This window comes from Lissotriton vulgaris, chromosome 10 (genome assembly GCF_964263255.1).
Source record: "Lissotriton vulgaris chromosome 10, aLisVul1.2, whole genome shotgun sequence".
NCBI classification, from domain to species: domain Eukaryota; kingdom Metazoa; phylum Chordata; class Amphibia; order Caudata; family Salamandridae; genus Lissotriton; species Lissotriton vulgaris.
This window is the reverse complement of record NC_141698.1, coordinates 1,014,022,381-1,014,038,481: the sequence shown is the minus strand read 5'-3', so window position 1 is coordinate 1,014,038,481 and position 16,101 is coordinate 1,014,022,381. Positions and strand designations below refer to the sequence as shown.

Genomic DNA, 16,101 nt, shown 5'->3' with positions numbered 1-16,101 from the left:
TAGATTTTAAGGGACAGAAAATTGTTCAGCTACTATTGTTAGTGACAGAGTTCTTAGAGTCTTCGATGTCATTTAATGTGTTACTACATGGAATCTTGGAAGCCACAGGATACCGGTGTTCACACAGAGGGCAAGATATGGACCAAAGTTCATGAAACCTATGTATTAGGGTGGATTATTGTAATGAACACGAACCGAGAAGAGGAAATGGCTTTGAATTCAGTGACTCAAGCATCATTAATTGGATCTATAATATTTTTGACTACTTCTGATAAACTTTGAGAATGCAGCCCAATGTGTGTGCATCCAAATTCCTACCACTTCGTTACGTGAAATGTGAGGATACTTGGGTGCTGGGACATTTTGGAGACTTCCACCATTGAGGACAACATAGGTGTGCAGAGATGACTGACAAAGCTGCTGCTGTAACTTTGCCAAGATATACACAATATATCAAGCATAGGACCGGAGTCCCTTACTACCCGTCTATTGATATACAAGAGTAAACGAATAGCTAAAGACCCGCAGTGAAGATAAACGTTTATCCATACGAGTCATTAACCATAAGTAGAAAACAAATGTGTTATGTTAATTTATTCTGTAAGGAAATACATCCAGTCAGACACTATACCTGCTTAATGATCCGCTCCACGTGATTATAGGTTAAACATGCACCCTCTTCGGGGTCTCCACCATGAGTGATGACCTAAATGAATGCAATGGATAGCACAACAGTTTAGAGAATAGGAAAGGTCAAAGAAATATGTATGTGAAAAGTAAATTATATTTACTAATAACAATGCTTTCTACATACATTTTATACACAATTAAAAGATGCACAAACAGAAACTGTTCCTGAGGTTTCCATGGACCCACAATGATGTTACTGGCTTCAACTGGGCATGGTGTGTTCTAGACTGATAAAGGCCATCATGCACAGAGTACTCCTCATTCACACGACAGAAAAAATATTTTAATCCAGCACATTATGTATGCTATTGCCCAAGTTGTAGATTATTTCTAAACCCGTTTGTTGAAATCTTTTATTGAGTTTTACATCACAAATAACATGTGAAGGACGCACATTATACATGCACACGCAAAATGGTCATGATATCAATACGGTCACGCATATAACTTACACTCATTCATATACATTACCTACTGGCGGTCGAGAGTAGGTAGTTATCATTAGGACATAGTTTCCATAGGAAACTATTTTTTTTTCCCCAATAACTTTGGCGTCGGTTGACGAATCTTCACGAGATTTTCAAAACTTATGGCCCGCTCCGGTCAGCTCCTATCTTGAAAGTTTCGGGGTGATTCAGCAAGCGGGGGCCAAGGAAAAAAGGGGGGTCCCAAAACGTGTTTTCTCCATGTTAATTCCCGTAGGAAATTTTAGACACCGCTACAGCTGGAAAGCTGAACGGAATTACACCAAATTTGGCAAAAAGGTAGTGCTTGCTTTTTTAAAAGGTGTAAATCCATTCAGTAGTTGCTGAGAAAATCCAAAATTAAAAGTTTCAATATTTAGAGGCACGGAGGGTCCGCGCACCCTCCCAGTCACAAACTTTATTCTAATTGGCTGTCAACACTCCAAACCAGGAAGTGTTGGCAGCCATCTTGTGCCTCGGTAACCGAGGCATAAGAAAACAGGGAAACAAGCGCAAAAAGCAAGAAAAGGGGGCAGGGTAGAAACACCCTGACCCCCTAGGCCTGCTCAGGGGGTCCCCACAAGGACCCTAAGGCCCAAAAAAGCATAAAAAAACAAAAACGTCCGAATTAGTGCTGGGTGTGCGAATCCAGACGAAAATTTAAAATAAACGAAGTGCGGGCTCCCGCGCTTCATTATTATTTAGCCCCCGGGTGGGCCAAGTCCCTGGGGCATTGTGAAATATAATTGCGGGGCCACCCCCACAGCCCCGGGGACCGCCGCCCCCTGGGCTTTTATCAAATATTTGCAGGAGCACAAGGTCCACCGCAGTCCTGGGAGCTGCCACCCCGGGGCTGGTTTGTAAAAAAAGAAATAAACCTGTGTGGGGGTCTTGAGCCCCAACACACGCCCCTGGGACTGCCCCCTCCCCGGGGTACTAAAATGCCAATTTGGGGAGTCCGTAATGGACCCCCGAGCCCGGGGAACACCACCTCCCCGGGGCTGTGCATGTGATGGGAGGGGGCCGCCTAGCCTCCCTCCTGGAGCCTGTGATGGCCCTGGGGGTCGCCGCACCCCCCCATCCCACCTCTCCCCCTCCCCCCCCCGCCCAGGGCGGCTCCTGCAGCGTCCCAGGGTTCCCACCCCCGGGACACTGCTGTTTGCTATGGTTTGGATTTTGGAAGAGAGGGCAGGAAACCTGCTCTCTCTTCCGGTCCCCAACGACCGTGGGAAGGGGTCCCCGGGGCGAGAAGTGGCCCAGTACGGGGGCCACGCGGCAACTCTCCCCCATAATAATATATATATATATATATTTACACGCAAAGGGCAGCCCCAGGGGATGGGGTCCCTGGGGCCATAAATGGCCTGAGGAGGGGGGCCACGCAGCCCTCCTCCAAATATAAATGCAGGTGAACCGCATGATGCGTATCGTCATCCAATCGCCTTTGTCAAATGCACTTGTCCATCTTGCTATTCGCAGTCCATTTAAAATACAAAACGCCTCACAGAGGATAGGTGGAGACACTTTTCACTGGCTAGGGGGGAGGATCTTTGAAACTAGGATTTTGAGACACAGTTGCTGCAGACAATAATGTAAGTACGTGCCCCAGTGGGCGGTGTCTGCAGCTTAGCCCTTTGTGCCAGGAAGTTCCCATGGAGACGAGGTGTTGAATCCCGGCCATTTGACCAGCCGCGTTTCTCCTGTAGCGTGCCAGGGCACCAACAGCTTAAGTAAGTATGGGCACCCTTGTGAAGTCACAATCCAGCAAGGAATGACCTCGCAAATTGCTGCTGGATGCGGCGGTTTGGCGTTTCCCAAACGCCTTGAGAAACAAACAGAGTAGCCACTAGTACGCCAAACTCTTGTTGGAAGGGGGCTCTCGGTGCTTGTAGCCGCACCCACACATAGACATCCATTCTCTGTATATACACACACAACGGACCTCCATATATATGGAGGTCTGCTGTGTGTGTAATATAATATATCACCACCACCACCACCACCATGAAGACAGGTGCTTTATTTAATGCACAGCAAAGTGGCAGCTTGCTTAAAATCCTTTAATTCTGACACATTTCAGCTCATGTTAGAGCCTTGTTTACAGGTGATCCATCTAATTGATCACTGGGTTTACAACGAGACTTTATATGCCCATTTGAGACTACTAGGTTTCAACGTAGTCTCACAGTACCACAGTCCCCAGAATGCAACATTGAAAGTCTGGTCTCTGTATTTCCATTTTGGAATTCACTTTCCCATTAATATTTCCTCTTCACAGGGACATCGCAGTACTTGAATTTCTTTAAAATATCATTTGAATATGTGGATTAACTCGTAGAATTGCCATGCTGTCACTAATGATTATCTCATGAAACACCCACATATATAGAAGTCCTTTGTGAAAGGGTGAGAGTCATTTTTCACTCCCTTTCCCCGCTGTCACCTCCAATAAATCAGTTGGTTTCATTACCATACCTCCTTTGTTTTGGTGCAATGCAGGTCGGGTCGGGCTCACATAATTTACACATCCAACACGATTTTCCCTGCATGGGCTCCTTAACCTCAACAGGGCGGCCTCGATGCTAGGGGAGGGAGCAAACCTATATATACATCCAACAACATCTTCTTTATCCACATACAAAGACGAACTCCCAATCCAGACCTCCACAAAGACAGGCACTTTATTTAATGCACATCAAAGTGGCAGCTTGCTTAAAATCCTAATGAATCTTCACTCGTGATGCTTATTGAAAATCCAGCAGTGTCATCTGTGTATCCACTGAGGAAACCATCTTGTACTACCTGAGGAAGGTTAAAGCTGAAACGTAGTAGAGGAAATATTCTTTTGTCCTTTGGTGAGTCTATCTGTTTGAGCTATTTTTTTCCTGAATATTACATTTGTTTGTGGCTCATTGTATCCTTTGGAAACCAGATGGTTGCCCTGGGTATTCTGGGCATAGGAAGGTGGGTAGAGGAGGTAGGTTTAACAGCTTTTCAGATAGACCATCCTGCTCCATATAAAACTTGCTGCCTGCTAAGAACACAAACCAGTGTCAATTTCAAGATCGTCCAATATCGTTACCTATTTCATTATTATGCAATACATTAATCTGTTACCTCAACTTGAACATGTGAGTTTTCTCACCATGTTGGACTCAGTTTCATGGCAAATTAATCTGAGATGTGGATTTTTGTCACTGTCATTTTTTTCTAAAATACCTGGAGAACCCACCTTCTCTTAAATGGACTACAATATAATTTTGCACTTGCTATTTTTAACTTCCAATTTTGTGGAAAGCCAGTCCTAAGATCTGCTCCTCAGAAACTTAATCAATGTGGCATTTGTGTACTATGATTTATGTGATACTAAACTGCTCGCCCTCTCCAGATGTTTGAGGCCCCCCAGCAAAATCAGGATTCACCTGAGCAGTAAGAAGAATTTTGATCTCTACCTTCAGATCCTTTCACCTCCACTACCATCCAAAGCATTTATATGATAGCTGCATACACTATTCTTTCGTGGATGTCAACTGAGCAAAGAATATATTCCACTTCTCACATTTTCTTCTGGAGGAGTTAATTTAGTTTCAACTTCGGGATCATGAAGGTTGGTGAGGGGGCCACGAGGACTCTTACTACTTTTGTTAATACACGCAATAGACTTCAGTTTGGATTATCGCTGTTTTCAGACTCAGAAGCCCTACTAGTACGCTGTACAATAAAATCTTTTTTTCAAGCTATCTAGTTTTCTCATTGGACATACCCAGATCCAAGGACAGTTTCTTCCTTGCTGTGGGAGGCACTGGCCTCTTCACATGTTGTCCTGGAGATGGTTCACTTTCAGCAGCAGAGAAAATGGAGACTCTTTTCTTAGTGGGAATTACCTCTGCTTAGTCACTACTCATTGATGTGTGTGATCATAAATGGAGGAGTTTGCCTTTGTCCTGGATGCACTGGATCGCCCTCCATAACTGTGGGACTGCAGGGGGGGCGGGGGGGAGACAAAAGGGCACCAACTAGCCCTCGTGATGCTCCTGTTCCACCACTGCCACCTTAATCAACTGGTCAGTAACTACTCCAACCTACCGGCAGGGGCATAACACAAACAAGAGATCTACTGAGAGTATCACTAAAGTTGTACACACCAGTACGCACATGAAACCCCATGCATGTGTTACCTTAGTTTTGTTTGTTTTATTTTCATCCTGCTCCATCAGCTGCTGCACAGAATCTGAGCAGTCCTGGCCCTCTTCCCTTCTGTGATAGATCAGTCGTGGCTTTGATTCACTGTTCTTTATGAAGGCTTCGTCACAGTCTTCCAACAAACTGCTATAGGATGGGGACAGAGTTTATGTTTCAGTATCCAATATTCAGCAGAATATTCAACAACGAACAACCAGAAACATTGATATGTACTTGTCCAGCACATAAAAACATTTCTAAAATGTGTATGACTTTGTAGCGCTTCATGAACTTATACAATTTTCCTTACAGAGGGTGTAGGACAACATTCATTTGGACTGGCATTATTGCTACAATTGCTCACATGGGCCTAATCAGATAGTAAGGATTATGGGTAAAAGTAATTATAAATAGTCTAAACAGGAACATGTCACAGTAAGATGTTAACACAAATTTTGCATTCCCCCCTTCACCCCTCCCCCATCCCCCCACCCCCACCCCCCCATGTGTACTGAAGGCAGACACCCTGCTGAATACAGTCTAGCAGATATTGGATAGGAAGCAGGTATCTGAAATTTTTTAAACAGATGCTTTATATTTCTAAAACACATGCATAGACCAAGTACTCATATTTACGCAAGGCAGGACATGTCATTAAACATTAGAAATCCTCAATATTAGTTCCTTGGTAGGAACTGTGAAGAATTAAAACGTTGGGGTTTAGGCAAAAGGTAGACTTTAAACGATTCTCCAAATAAACTCAGGCCTGAAAAAAGTATCTCCCTCCTCACAACTTTAACAACATTGACAAATTCAATACAACTGGCTTTTGTGTGAAGGGTGCCCATATATACACACAACCGCACAAAGCTCATTCATCATTATAGGTATGCCTGACCACTACAGCACTATATATACGAGTAATATTCAACATCATGCCTCATATGTAGGCTTTCATTGGCAGTAACGCTCACAAGATGGGGCCAGCAATTGCGACGATAGCTACTCCAAAATAACATCACAAGTTAATGGCTTTGTTCATGATGACTGGGTAGGGTCATGGTTTATGCAGTGCTGCACCAGGTCAAACTGCATTTTATTTAGATAGCTTTCAGGTGCTGCACATTAAATTAGTATATTTCTGCAAGATGTGGCTCATCAGGTAAATAAATGGCAAGTGTCCTAAATTTGGATTGCAAAACATAACTAAGCAGCTATTACAATTTCTTTGTTTCACAACAAAGAAAGATTGTCATTCAAGCATATCTGCTCTGGTAACTATCTACTGAGCTCTTTGGTGGAAGCACAAGAGAAAGGAGAATCAGTAACTGACAGGATGAATAAGTGAGCACTTTGATTTCCATTTTTGGAACATGAGCATGGTAAAAGAACATTACATTTGGAAAAAAAGATTTGTGATTAATTCTTTTTTAATACTAGAATCACTGTGTTAGTTAATGATAACCATGCTTGATGCTGATTTTCCTTTTCTTAGTCACCCCAATAACAAAGCCTTGGCAAACGCAGAGCATACAGGTAGGTGCCTGACAAATTCCAACACTGCCCAAACCAAATATGGCTGCTGCGAAAACAAGAGCACTTCAAATATAATGCAGGCGTGACAGAGGCCAGATGAGTGGTGCAATAGCTAAGCAGAAAGTCTTGCATGATTCAGTTATAAAGCACCAATCACAAAGCCTAGAAAGCCATACACATTCCAATGATTTACATCAACAATCCCTTTTCTCTGTGAGGATTATAAGAACGCTGGGAGATTCTGGACTATCTAGCCAAATACAGGTAACGCAATAGAGGAGTTGCTGAACTGTTCCTATAGACAGACAAAAGAAGGTTTAACTGGCGTGACCAAAGGTGTATGTATGACACCCTAGGGCATCCATTTTGTTGGATGTAGTTTCCTCACACACCCAGAAGGGTGTCATGCTTCATCATAGGCGTTTGCTCCTCGTCGGGGAGGCGGTGCAATCCCCGACGGGCTCACCTCAGAGAGGGGCTCTTTGGCGGAGATCTTTTATATCCAACTGCCTTATGGTGAAGTGAGGGTGTGTGGGCGGGATAGCAAATTGCCTGGTAAGGTGATTAAAATGTAGCAAGGGGTACCGGAAATCACTTTATTCTGGGGGTCCCCCTGCTGCAATTAAAAACGTGAGGTTAGCTCGCTAGGTATCAACAGGTTAGGTCGAGTGACCCTAGAGGAGACTAGAAGTGAGACTGGTCGACATGTTTCTCGCACTGGGTAAATTCACCTGCGATTCATCAGGACCTCATCAAAGTGAAAATAAGTAAAATCAACAACATGCTCGTGTCATGTGTGTAGTGTAAATTACCTCTGTGGATAATCCTATGCCTAAACACAGAAGAAAAATAAACAATGGTTATAACATTTCTTGTAAACCAAATGAGAAAGTCAACGCCAGGGCATGAACATGGTGTGGCATGCTGGAGGTAATGTAAACCAATGGGCACAACCAGAACATGCCTGAGTGTTTTTAGCGTGCAGCGTGCAGTGTGGAAATCACACACTCACACTATATACGTGAGGAAAATAGTGATATTGAGAAAAGAGTGGTTTAAAAACAGTGGTTAAAAAGCAGCAGTCTTATGAGAGACATGATCGTCACACAATGTGGCTTGTTGAGTAGTTCTGGTGAAAAAGACACCGGCTATATCGCGATGTGGCTAGACAATTGGTGGTGTGGAAATAAACACGCAATAGCGATATAGCCGGTGTCTTTTTCACCAGAACTACTCAACAAGCCACATTGTGTGACGATCATGTCTATCATAAGACTGCTGCTTTTTAACCACTGTTTTTAAACCACTCTTTTCTCAATATCACTATTTTCCTCACGTATATAGTGTGAGTGTGTGATTTCCACACTGCACGCTGCACGCTAAAAACACTCAGGCATGTTCTGGTTGTGCCCATTGGTTTACATTACCTCCAGCATGCCACACCATGTTCATGCCCTGGCGTTGACTTTCTCATTTGGTTTACAAGAAATGTTATAACCATTGTTTATTTTTCTTCTGTGTTTAGGCATAGGATTATCCACAGAGGTAATTTACACTACACACATGACACGAGCATGTTGTTGATTTTACTTATTTTCACTTTGATGAGGTCCTGATGAATCGCAGGTGAATTTACCCAGTGCGAGAAACATGTCGACCAGTCTCACTTCTAGTCTCCTCTAGGGTCACTCGACCTAACCTGTTGATACCTAGCGAGCTAGCCTCACATTTTAATTGCAGCAGGGGGACCCCCAGAATAAAGTGATTTCCGGTACCCCTTGCTACATTTTAATCACCTTACCAGGCAATTTGCTATCCCGCCCACACACCCTCACTTCACCATAAGGCAGTTGGATATAAAAGATCTCCGCCAAAGAGCCCCTCTCTGAGGTGAGCCTGTCGGGGATTGCACCGCCTCCCCGACGAGGAGCAAATGCCTATGATGAAGCATGACACCCTTCTGGGTGTGTGAGGCAACTACATCCAACAAAATGGATGCCCTAGGGTGTCATACATACACCTTTGGTCACGCCAGTTAAACCTTCTTTTGTCTGTCTATAGGAACAGTTCAGCAACTCCTCTATTGCGTTACCTGTACTTGATACGGACACATGCTGATACTGGACCTTCCACCCTATTGAGTGGTAATTGGTGTCCGTTGATCGAGAGATCAATTTTCTCCCCTCTTTGATAATTACTATCTAGCCAAATGCCAGACTGAATTGTTTTTAAATTGTTACAGGAATGAGCATGAGGCAGGGACTGTTGTTACTCATTTTAAGAATAGTGACCCCCTTTAAGAAGTGGGTTACTATTACTCAATGGAATAGCCAATCTCTTTAAAGCTGATGAACCATCTTACCTGGGCAAAGCGGTATGTACAAACAGAATTACTAGAGAACTTTTCTCGATTTCCGATTTTCTCAGCGCCAGATAGCGACTTTCACCCTCAACAGGAAAATGAATAGCCTGAAAAAAGTACCCCATAGACTCACACATTCTTTGTAGTTTTGGTGCATAGCTCTACAAACAAAATGAAAACAGATGTCAAAAGTAATGCTTCAAAATCAAATGAATAACTTTAAAAATGCCAGTGATTAAAGTTTTAGAATTTTAGACTTTCAATATCATGGCAAATATTTTGCCTATCTAATGTATTTTTATTTAGGATGAAATACAAAAGTGGAACCTATATACAAATACAAGGGTTCTCTCAGAAACAGTTTAGCATCTTCCTGACTTAAAATAAAACATCAGAATTAAACTCATTAATAAGAAACCACATTCTATTTGTTTTTCCAGTGTTCTTTAAAATAAAAATAAAATGTTTACACTCGTAATGCAAGCCATACATGCGCATTTTTATCTTACAGTGTGAAAGCAGGACTGTGTTTGGAGTTCTCATTGGACTATGTCATCCTGATTTCTTCATTGAATTCAACACTGTCGCTGGCAGATTAAATTCAAACTGTTACAAAAAGAAACTGAGGAGAATGATGACCTTAAATATAATACACATGCTCCCCAATTTAGACAACTTGGCCTAGTAGAGCATTCAAGACTCAATGGAAAACCAGAATACTCAGGCCGTTACTAACAACAATAGAGACATTGAACTATAATCTCAGATAAATGTCTTCTGTTTATAAATGATTAAACCGTAAGTTTCCCACCCTTGAGCAATATGTGGCAAACATGCACACCGTAACATCTAACTATTACTTATTTACAAGAGACCTGGCACAGACAGAATGAACAACCTCCTCCGCTGGTCACTCATAATTAGTCAAGAGTTAAAATTGGGCTCTATCGGATGTTGGAGTGCATGTCTTAGCTGTGATGGCAAATCCCAAAAAGACTGCAGCAGACACTATAGAGAAGCTGGTAGGACTTCTGAGATGTTTTACAGTCATTAATACATTAGGACAGTCTACCCGCAATCAATGAAACATTATAGTAGCTACTTAACTTGCCACTGAATGATTTGGCTTCCTAAAGACCTCAGAGGACTATGAGACCTCTTAATACACAGTAAATTATTGAACATTTAATTATTAACTCTAACTTGACCTAAAACCCCTACTCCATCTTTTATGCTTTTCTTAACTCTTCTCAACTTACCCCTCTCTCTCTACTCTTCGCCATTCACCTCATCCTCGACTTTGCGCTGCTTTTTCATCTTACTCTCACTTGTCCTCACCATTCATTTGCCTAAATTCCTGTCTCTTCACCTCTCCAACTTTATCTTCTTCCACTCCTTCCATTTTTTTCCTTTTTCTCCTCTGCACCCACCCTTTCTTTGTGTTTCGCAACATAGCTAGTTCAAAGTTCATTGTCCTACTTTGTAAAAAGTTCCAATCCTCTACTTTTATGTAACAAGATGCAGATCACTATTTGAGGTTTCTTCTTTAAATTTGATTTGGGGGGAGTTGCGCTGTATTCAAAAGTGAAATAAACAGATGGTGAGCATTATTTTACATGCCTTGTTATGGACCTTTGCCTATGTCCTACCACATCACACAAGGAGGCATATTAAAAGCCTTTATAACCCACTGAGGTGTCTTACACAGTATTGTAGGCACCTCCCAATAGTATAAAGAAAAGATGAACCGTGACACGGATGTACGAAAATGAAGTCCTCGCCTTTATTAGGTTGAGCCTAGAGAGCGCTTGAGCGGGCCTCTTCAAGACATGTATATACTTCGTGGGCTTACACCCAGCCGATTGCTTCAAATTTGTTAATTTGAGGGTCCTTTAAAATCCTCCTTCCAAGTGGTTAATCATTCCTATTTGTCTCTCCTTTTGGTCGGTTGTTCACTCCCTCGGAGCAGTACCCCATTAGTTGTAGGCTTCAACTTGTTCCATTATATCATTTGTTTAGGGATTACTTTTCTACTTTCTCTAAGAGCATTTCACACGAGCCCTTGACATTTTCAGTGGATTAGAGTTGGGTAAACAGGGTTGTAATTTTTGTTATCGCTTCACACAGAATGTCAAACACTGTTTTCTAAGGGCCTCTTTAAATTACTTTCTTTGACTTCAAAGTGAGAGGATTAAACCCATCCCACAATCCGCCTAGTATGCAGCAATATTGTCAAAAATATGGCGTGAATCGGGAGCGGGTGTACTTATACCATTCCACTGCTCTTGTAAGATGGTCCTAAGTGGAATAGCGGCCGATTGCAGCGTCTACCTTTAATTTTGTTCTTGTTTGCTATTTCTGAGGTTGTGCCGCATTTTGCCTATCTGACTACGCGCTTTGGTTTTCTCAGACGACAACCAAAGGGTGGAGAGAGGACGAGTCTATGCTCGATGTTCCCGGTATTTGCCTGTATCGATGCAGAAGAGGCAGTCAGTCCTCTCCTAAGTGCTAAGGGGACCAGGCGAGTGTCTGTTATGCACGAGGCAAAAGTTAAAAAAAAATATTATTAAAAGTTCTCAGGACAGGATTACAAGAATGTGTGTATTATTGGATTTATTTTTCTCTCTGACAAATATATTAAAGCCTAATGCTTTTTCAAAGTGGAGTTGGCCAGCTCATGCTTCTGGCTACTGATGCACCCGTTTTAGCACTCTAAAGTTAGTTGCCCAGAGAATATTTATAGTACCAGTATACTTATATTGCATGTTTTTATAGCGCATAATACTTGCATTTATGTAGCCTTGGTTTTGGTTTCCATCTGATAGGACACCTGCTCACATGGGATCTGACAGTTATCCTTAGTACCAGTGTCATTATTTAGTGGGTCTTATTCAGTTGTCATTGCTTGGTAGCGCCCCATAAACGGAGGTGTGGTACAAGGGATTGTGAATTTTTCTATCCTACCCTAACTAGGGTGTAAACGTTGGCAGAAAGCATGAAATGTCAGGTCTTCATCTTGGAGGCCACCTGTGTGTGGAACATTAACCTCAAGCTGCCCAGGCATTGTCCAGAATAAAAATCAGTGTTGAGGCAATGTTATAGTTTTTAAGAGAATGAGACTTTGTTTTCTATTAAACATAGTTTGCTTAGTAATACAGAGTAAATCCCTTATATGCTAGAGTCTACATCAGGGCCATCGTATACTTTTTAGGTCGACACTATACTCCCTCCATTACACTCTACAACACTGCACGCCACTTAATAACACAGCATACCACTCTACACCATGACACTCCATAACACTATACTCCACTTTAGAACAAATTACTCCAAGCACCTTTACATCCATAACTTTTAGCCATACTGAATAGCAGCACACTAGTATACAACATAGGTAAAACATATTGGCACAGCCATAGAGGAGACCTATTGGCTATGCCAATGCTCGTTTCCATTGATTCTATATTTTCTGCTCTGCTATTCATTCTAGTTTCTACAAAGTTGAACATTTGATAAATTTGTGCCACACAAAACACTAAACAAAAGGGAACACTATGCTGCAGCTTTACCTTTGGCACTGAATGAAATTCATGCAATTTTTGTGACAATCAATTTTACTTTGCAGCTTTTGGAAGAAAATGCCAGCATACCCCAAATAACTAAGATGGCCTTCAGCTCCCCTTCGAAAAGCAAGGAGGATGTTATCAAACCAGAGAAACATAACAAAATCACAGGGGATGGATGAAAAAGAGTCGCCAAAGGTCTATCAAGACCCTACAGCAGATGGCTGAGCTCCTAACAAAGTAAGATGTTCTTTGGTACCTACACCAATAAATCAGTGTTGCAGTTCGCCTTGCAGGACACCAAGCTCAATTTCCACAATCACAGTCATGATCTAAGAGCTACACGTATACCCGGCTTGCTTGTGGAAGGTTGGTCAGCATGCCATTGTCCAGCAGGCCTATGGTTGGCAGTGGCCTTTGAGCTGCAACATTAATTATTTCATAGTCTCCTATTAAATCTTTCAAGGGCTTGACACCTCAGTACAGCTATGTTCTGTTCTCACCTTAAGGAAGATGTCCACCTCTGGCTGAGTTTCATTTGTGTTCATTAGGAAACATCGCACTGTGTTACTCCATAGAGACTGGGAGAAAAGAGGAGTCACCTGCAACAAACTGGCGACAGCTGCGTCCCAGTCATCTGCAAAGAAATGAGAAGGCGTGTGTTAATATATATCTTGGAAATTACGGCTTAAGCTGCACAGATAATCCCTTTCCTAATGGTGTTTTTGATGTACTGCTCAGAACAGGTGCAAGAATAGGAAAAGAAGACATGAAGAGCTTCTTTGAGGATTGAAGATGATGCTATGGGGCTGTAAAAATCATGTTTCCAACTGGTTTGTATTGCCTTCTGGTGATTGCATTACTGATGCACTGAACATTTACCAAATAAATTGAAGAAGCAAATAGCAGTGTGTTGAAGAAAACATGTGTTCCTGGTGGGAGTACATGCTAACTGCATTCTCCACAGATCAGGTGAAGAACAGGAAAAGTTTGCTGCAAGTTTTCTTTAATGGAAAACTCTTCAATATGACGATATTCCTTACTGAAAAATATTAATGACTGGGCTTTTACTGCTGTATTTAACATATGTTTTAAATTCACTTTCCACACTTCACCTAACAATGTGGTAAGGGCCAAATCATGCTCATCTCCCTGTGGCTCTATCCTGCCACAATGTATTCATAGACAGGTTAACATCTACATATGCTATTTAATATATTTGAACATATAAATTGCATAAGTACAGCTTCTAGGCATGGTAAAATTTACATAACAGAGAATGTAAGGAACAGAATGCATAGGCCTTTCACCTTTTCTACAAGATGGCAAGTCTAGGTAGCACAAAGGGCATGAGGGCATTAACAGAACTGTAGAACTGTTCCACCCAAAGAAGCATTTTTATATTACAACTAGCAGCCCGCCCCAGCGTTGCCCGGGGGCAATGAGGCTTCAGGGCCAACCGCCCGCCCAGGCCCCAGTTCTCTCTTTATAATAGTAGTATAGATTATGATAGTATTGAATGCCAGCCCAGGTTTAGTAATCTACCGCTCGGCTCACTTCGCTTCCAAAGTATCAAAACACATTCGAGTGAGAGTGGGAGGGGTGGTCTTTGTGCGTAGGTGGTAGGTATTACTCTTCAAACACTTGCGAAAAGTGCGAAAAATTACCGCTCGTCGTTTATAGAAGAGACACCAGAAAGAGGATTATGTAAATAATTCCTGGCAGGCAACAATTAAAAGGCAGGCACGCATTTGAGCAGAAATCGGGTGTGGTTGCCAAATGGTTTTTCGCTCCGGTGTGGGCCCTCGTCCCTCTTTGGCATGGATGGACCGGGCCGTCCACGCACATCAGCGCCGGGTCAGTGGTGAATATATTGCCTTCAGTAGTTTTGGTTAGAAAGAGAACGCTCGTTCCTATCTAAACAAACATCTCTGCTCCAAATATAAGCACAGAGGAGCAGCTGCAAGACAACATTTTCACTTTGCCAAACGGAGAAAAGCAGCCCCAAAGCACGTGCTGGCTATGCCAGTATGTATTTGTTTAATGGCAGCACAATGCTCTTATGTGATAACACTTGTCCTTGCATCTTAGAATGCGCTACGCGCTGTTTAATGGACAGCCAGCGGTTTGGCAGCATCTCACAGGGCTTTTGCAAGTGTGTGTTTATTTATACTCCTGCTATGATAGGGCTGCAGCGTATTTAAGTAACCAGACCTGAGGGACTGGGCTCTCGGTCTATTTATTCAAAAAGTCTCGGGCCCGCCACCTGACGTGCACCAGAGCCGGAGCCGCGCTCTAACCACATAATGGAGCAAGTGTACGGCACAAACAAACACAAGTATGTGTGCCTCAGGGGCAGGCATATTTTGCTGGAGGCTGAGGTGGGAGGTGTACGGGTACACAGTAAGCCGCAAATTACCGAGGACAGAGACGTTTACTGATCAAAGTAGACAACGCTCCGCCAGCATGTAACACCACACCGACCAAGAAGTTTCTAGCACCTTCGCAAGAATTCCTACTACAGGGTAATGCACCAATGACATGCAGGATTGTACAGAAGAATGGATGACGTTGTTGCCTTTTCCTGCCGTGCCTCAGACTCTCCTATTGTATGTTATTTCCACGCCAACCTGCCCCGAGAGTTAAAATAGCCCTCAGCCGGTCAGCTCTGCTCCGCTCCGCTCCTCTAAGCTAGAAGTGCTGCAGCTGACGGGACTCCTCCTTCTCTGGAAATGCCGTCAGAACACGGACACGTTCACGGACATGGACATGGACCACCTCCCGCCCTGACATTTTCCGTGTTTGTAAATGCCTTACCTGATCGGCTGCTCCTCCCCGCGCTCCTCACATCCCCACCGCTCCATGTCCCGTCATCACGCACGTCGCGGTCGGCGCTTCTTTCAGGGGACTACTTTGTTTTTAAAGTACATTTTTTTAATTTACGTTTTTTAAAAATTTTATGTAGCCTATGTCCATCTACACACCCTGACATTTTCAAGGATGTATCGGGTGTGTAGATTGGCGCTGAGGTTCCCGAGTTTACCTGGCTCAAAGGTGAGAGTTCTCTCTTTATAATAGTAGTATAGATTTCAGTCGCAATGATGTGTTATATTTCTTATGAAGAATAGAGAAATATTGGTTGGGCAATTTATGAATCAGATATATATTCGGTTAACTGAGATTCGGTAGCTCCATGGAATTAATTTTTGTGTCTAAAGAGAAATGCTGGGAAATCCTCCCTCAGAATGTGACATGTATAAATACTACACAAGGATCGTGTGTCTTTTTAGTGAGCACTTCTAAC

The 16,101-nt window shown here is 42.7% G+C and overlaps 1 protein-coding gene across 1 annotated transcript in view; it reads right to left on the bottom strand.

Moving 5' to 3' along the window:
* The window catches only part of NPHP3 (nephrocystin 3), a 123,939-nt gene that overhangs the window by 20,369 nt on the left and 87,469 nt on the right, over positions 1-16,101 (bottom strand). Inside the window, exons 6-9 of the mRNA XM_086939875.1 lie at positions 13,301-13,434; positions 9,235-9,395; positions 5,333-5,483; positions 632-706 (exon numbers count right to left, since the gene is read on the bottom strand). Of these exons, the coding sequence (XP_086796001.1) occupies positions 632-706; positions 5,333-5,483; positions 9,235-9,395; positions 13,301-13,434 (521 nt within the window). The remainder of the gene's footprint in view (positions 1-631; positions 707-5,332; positions 5,484-9,234; positions 9,396-13,300; positions 13,435-16,101) is intronic.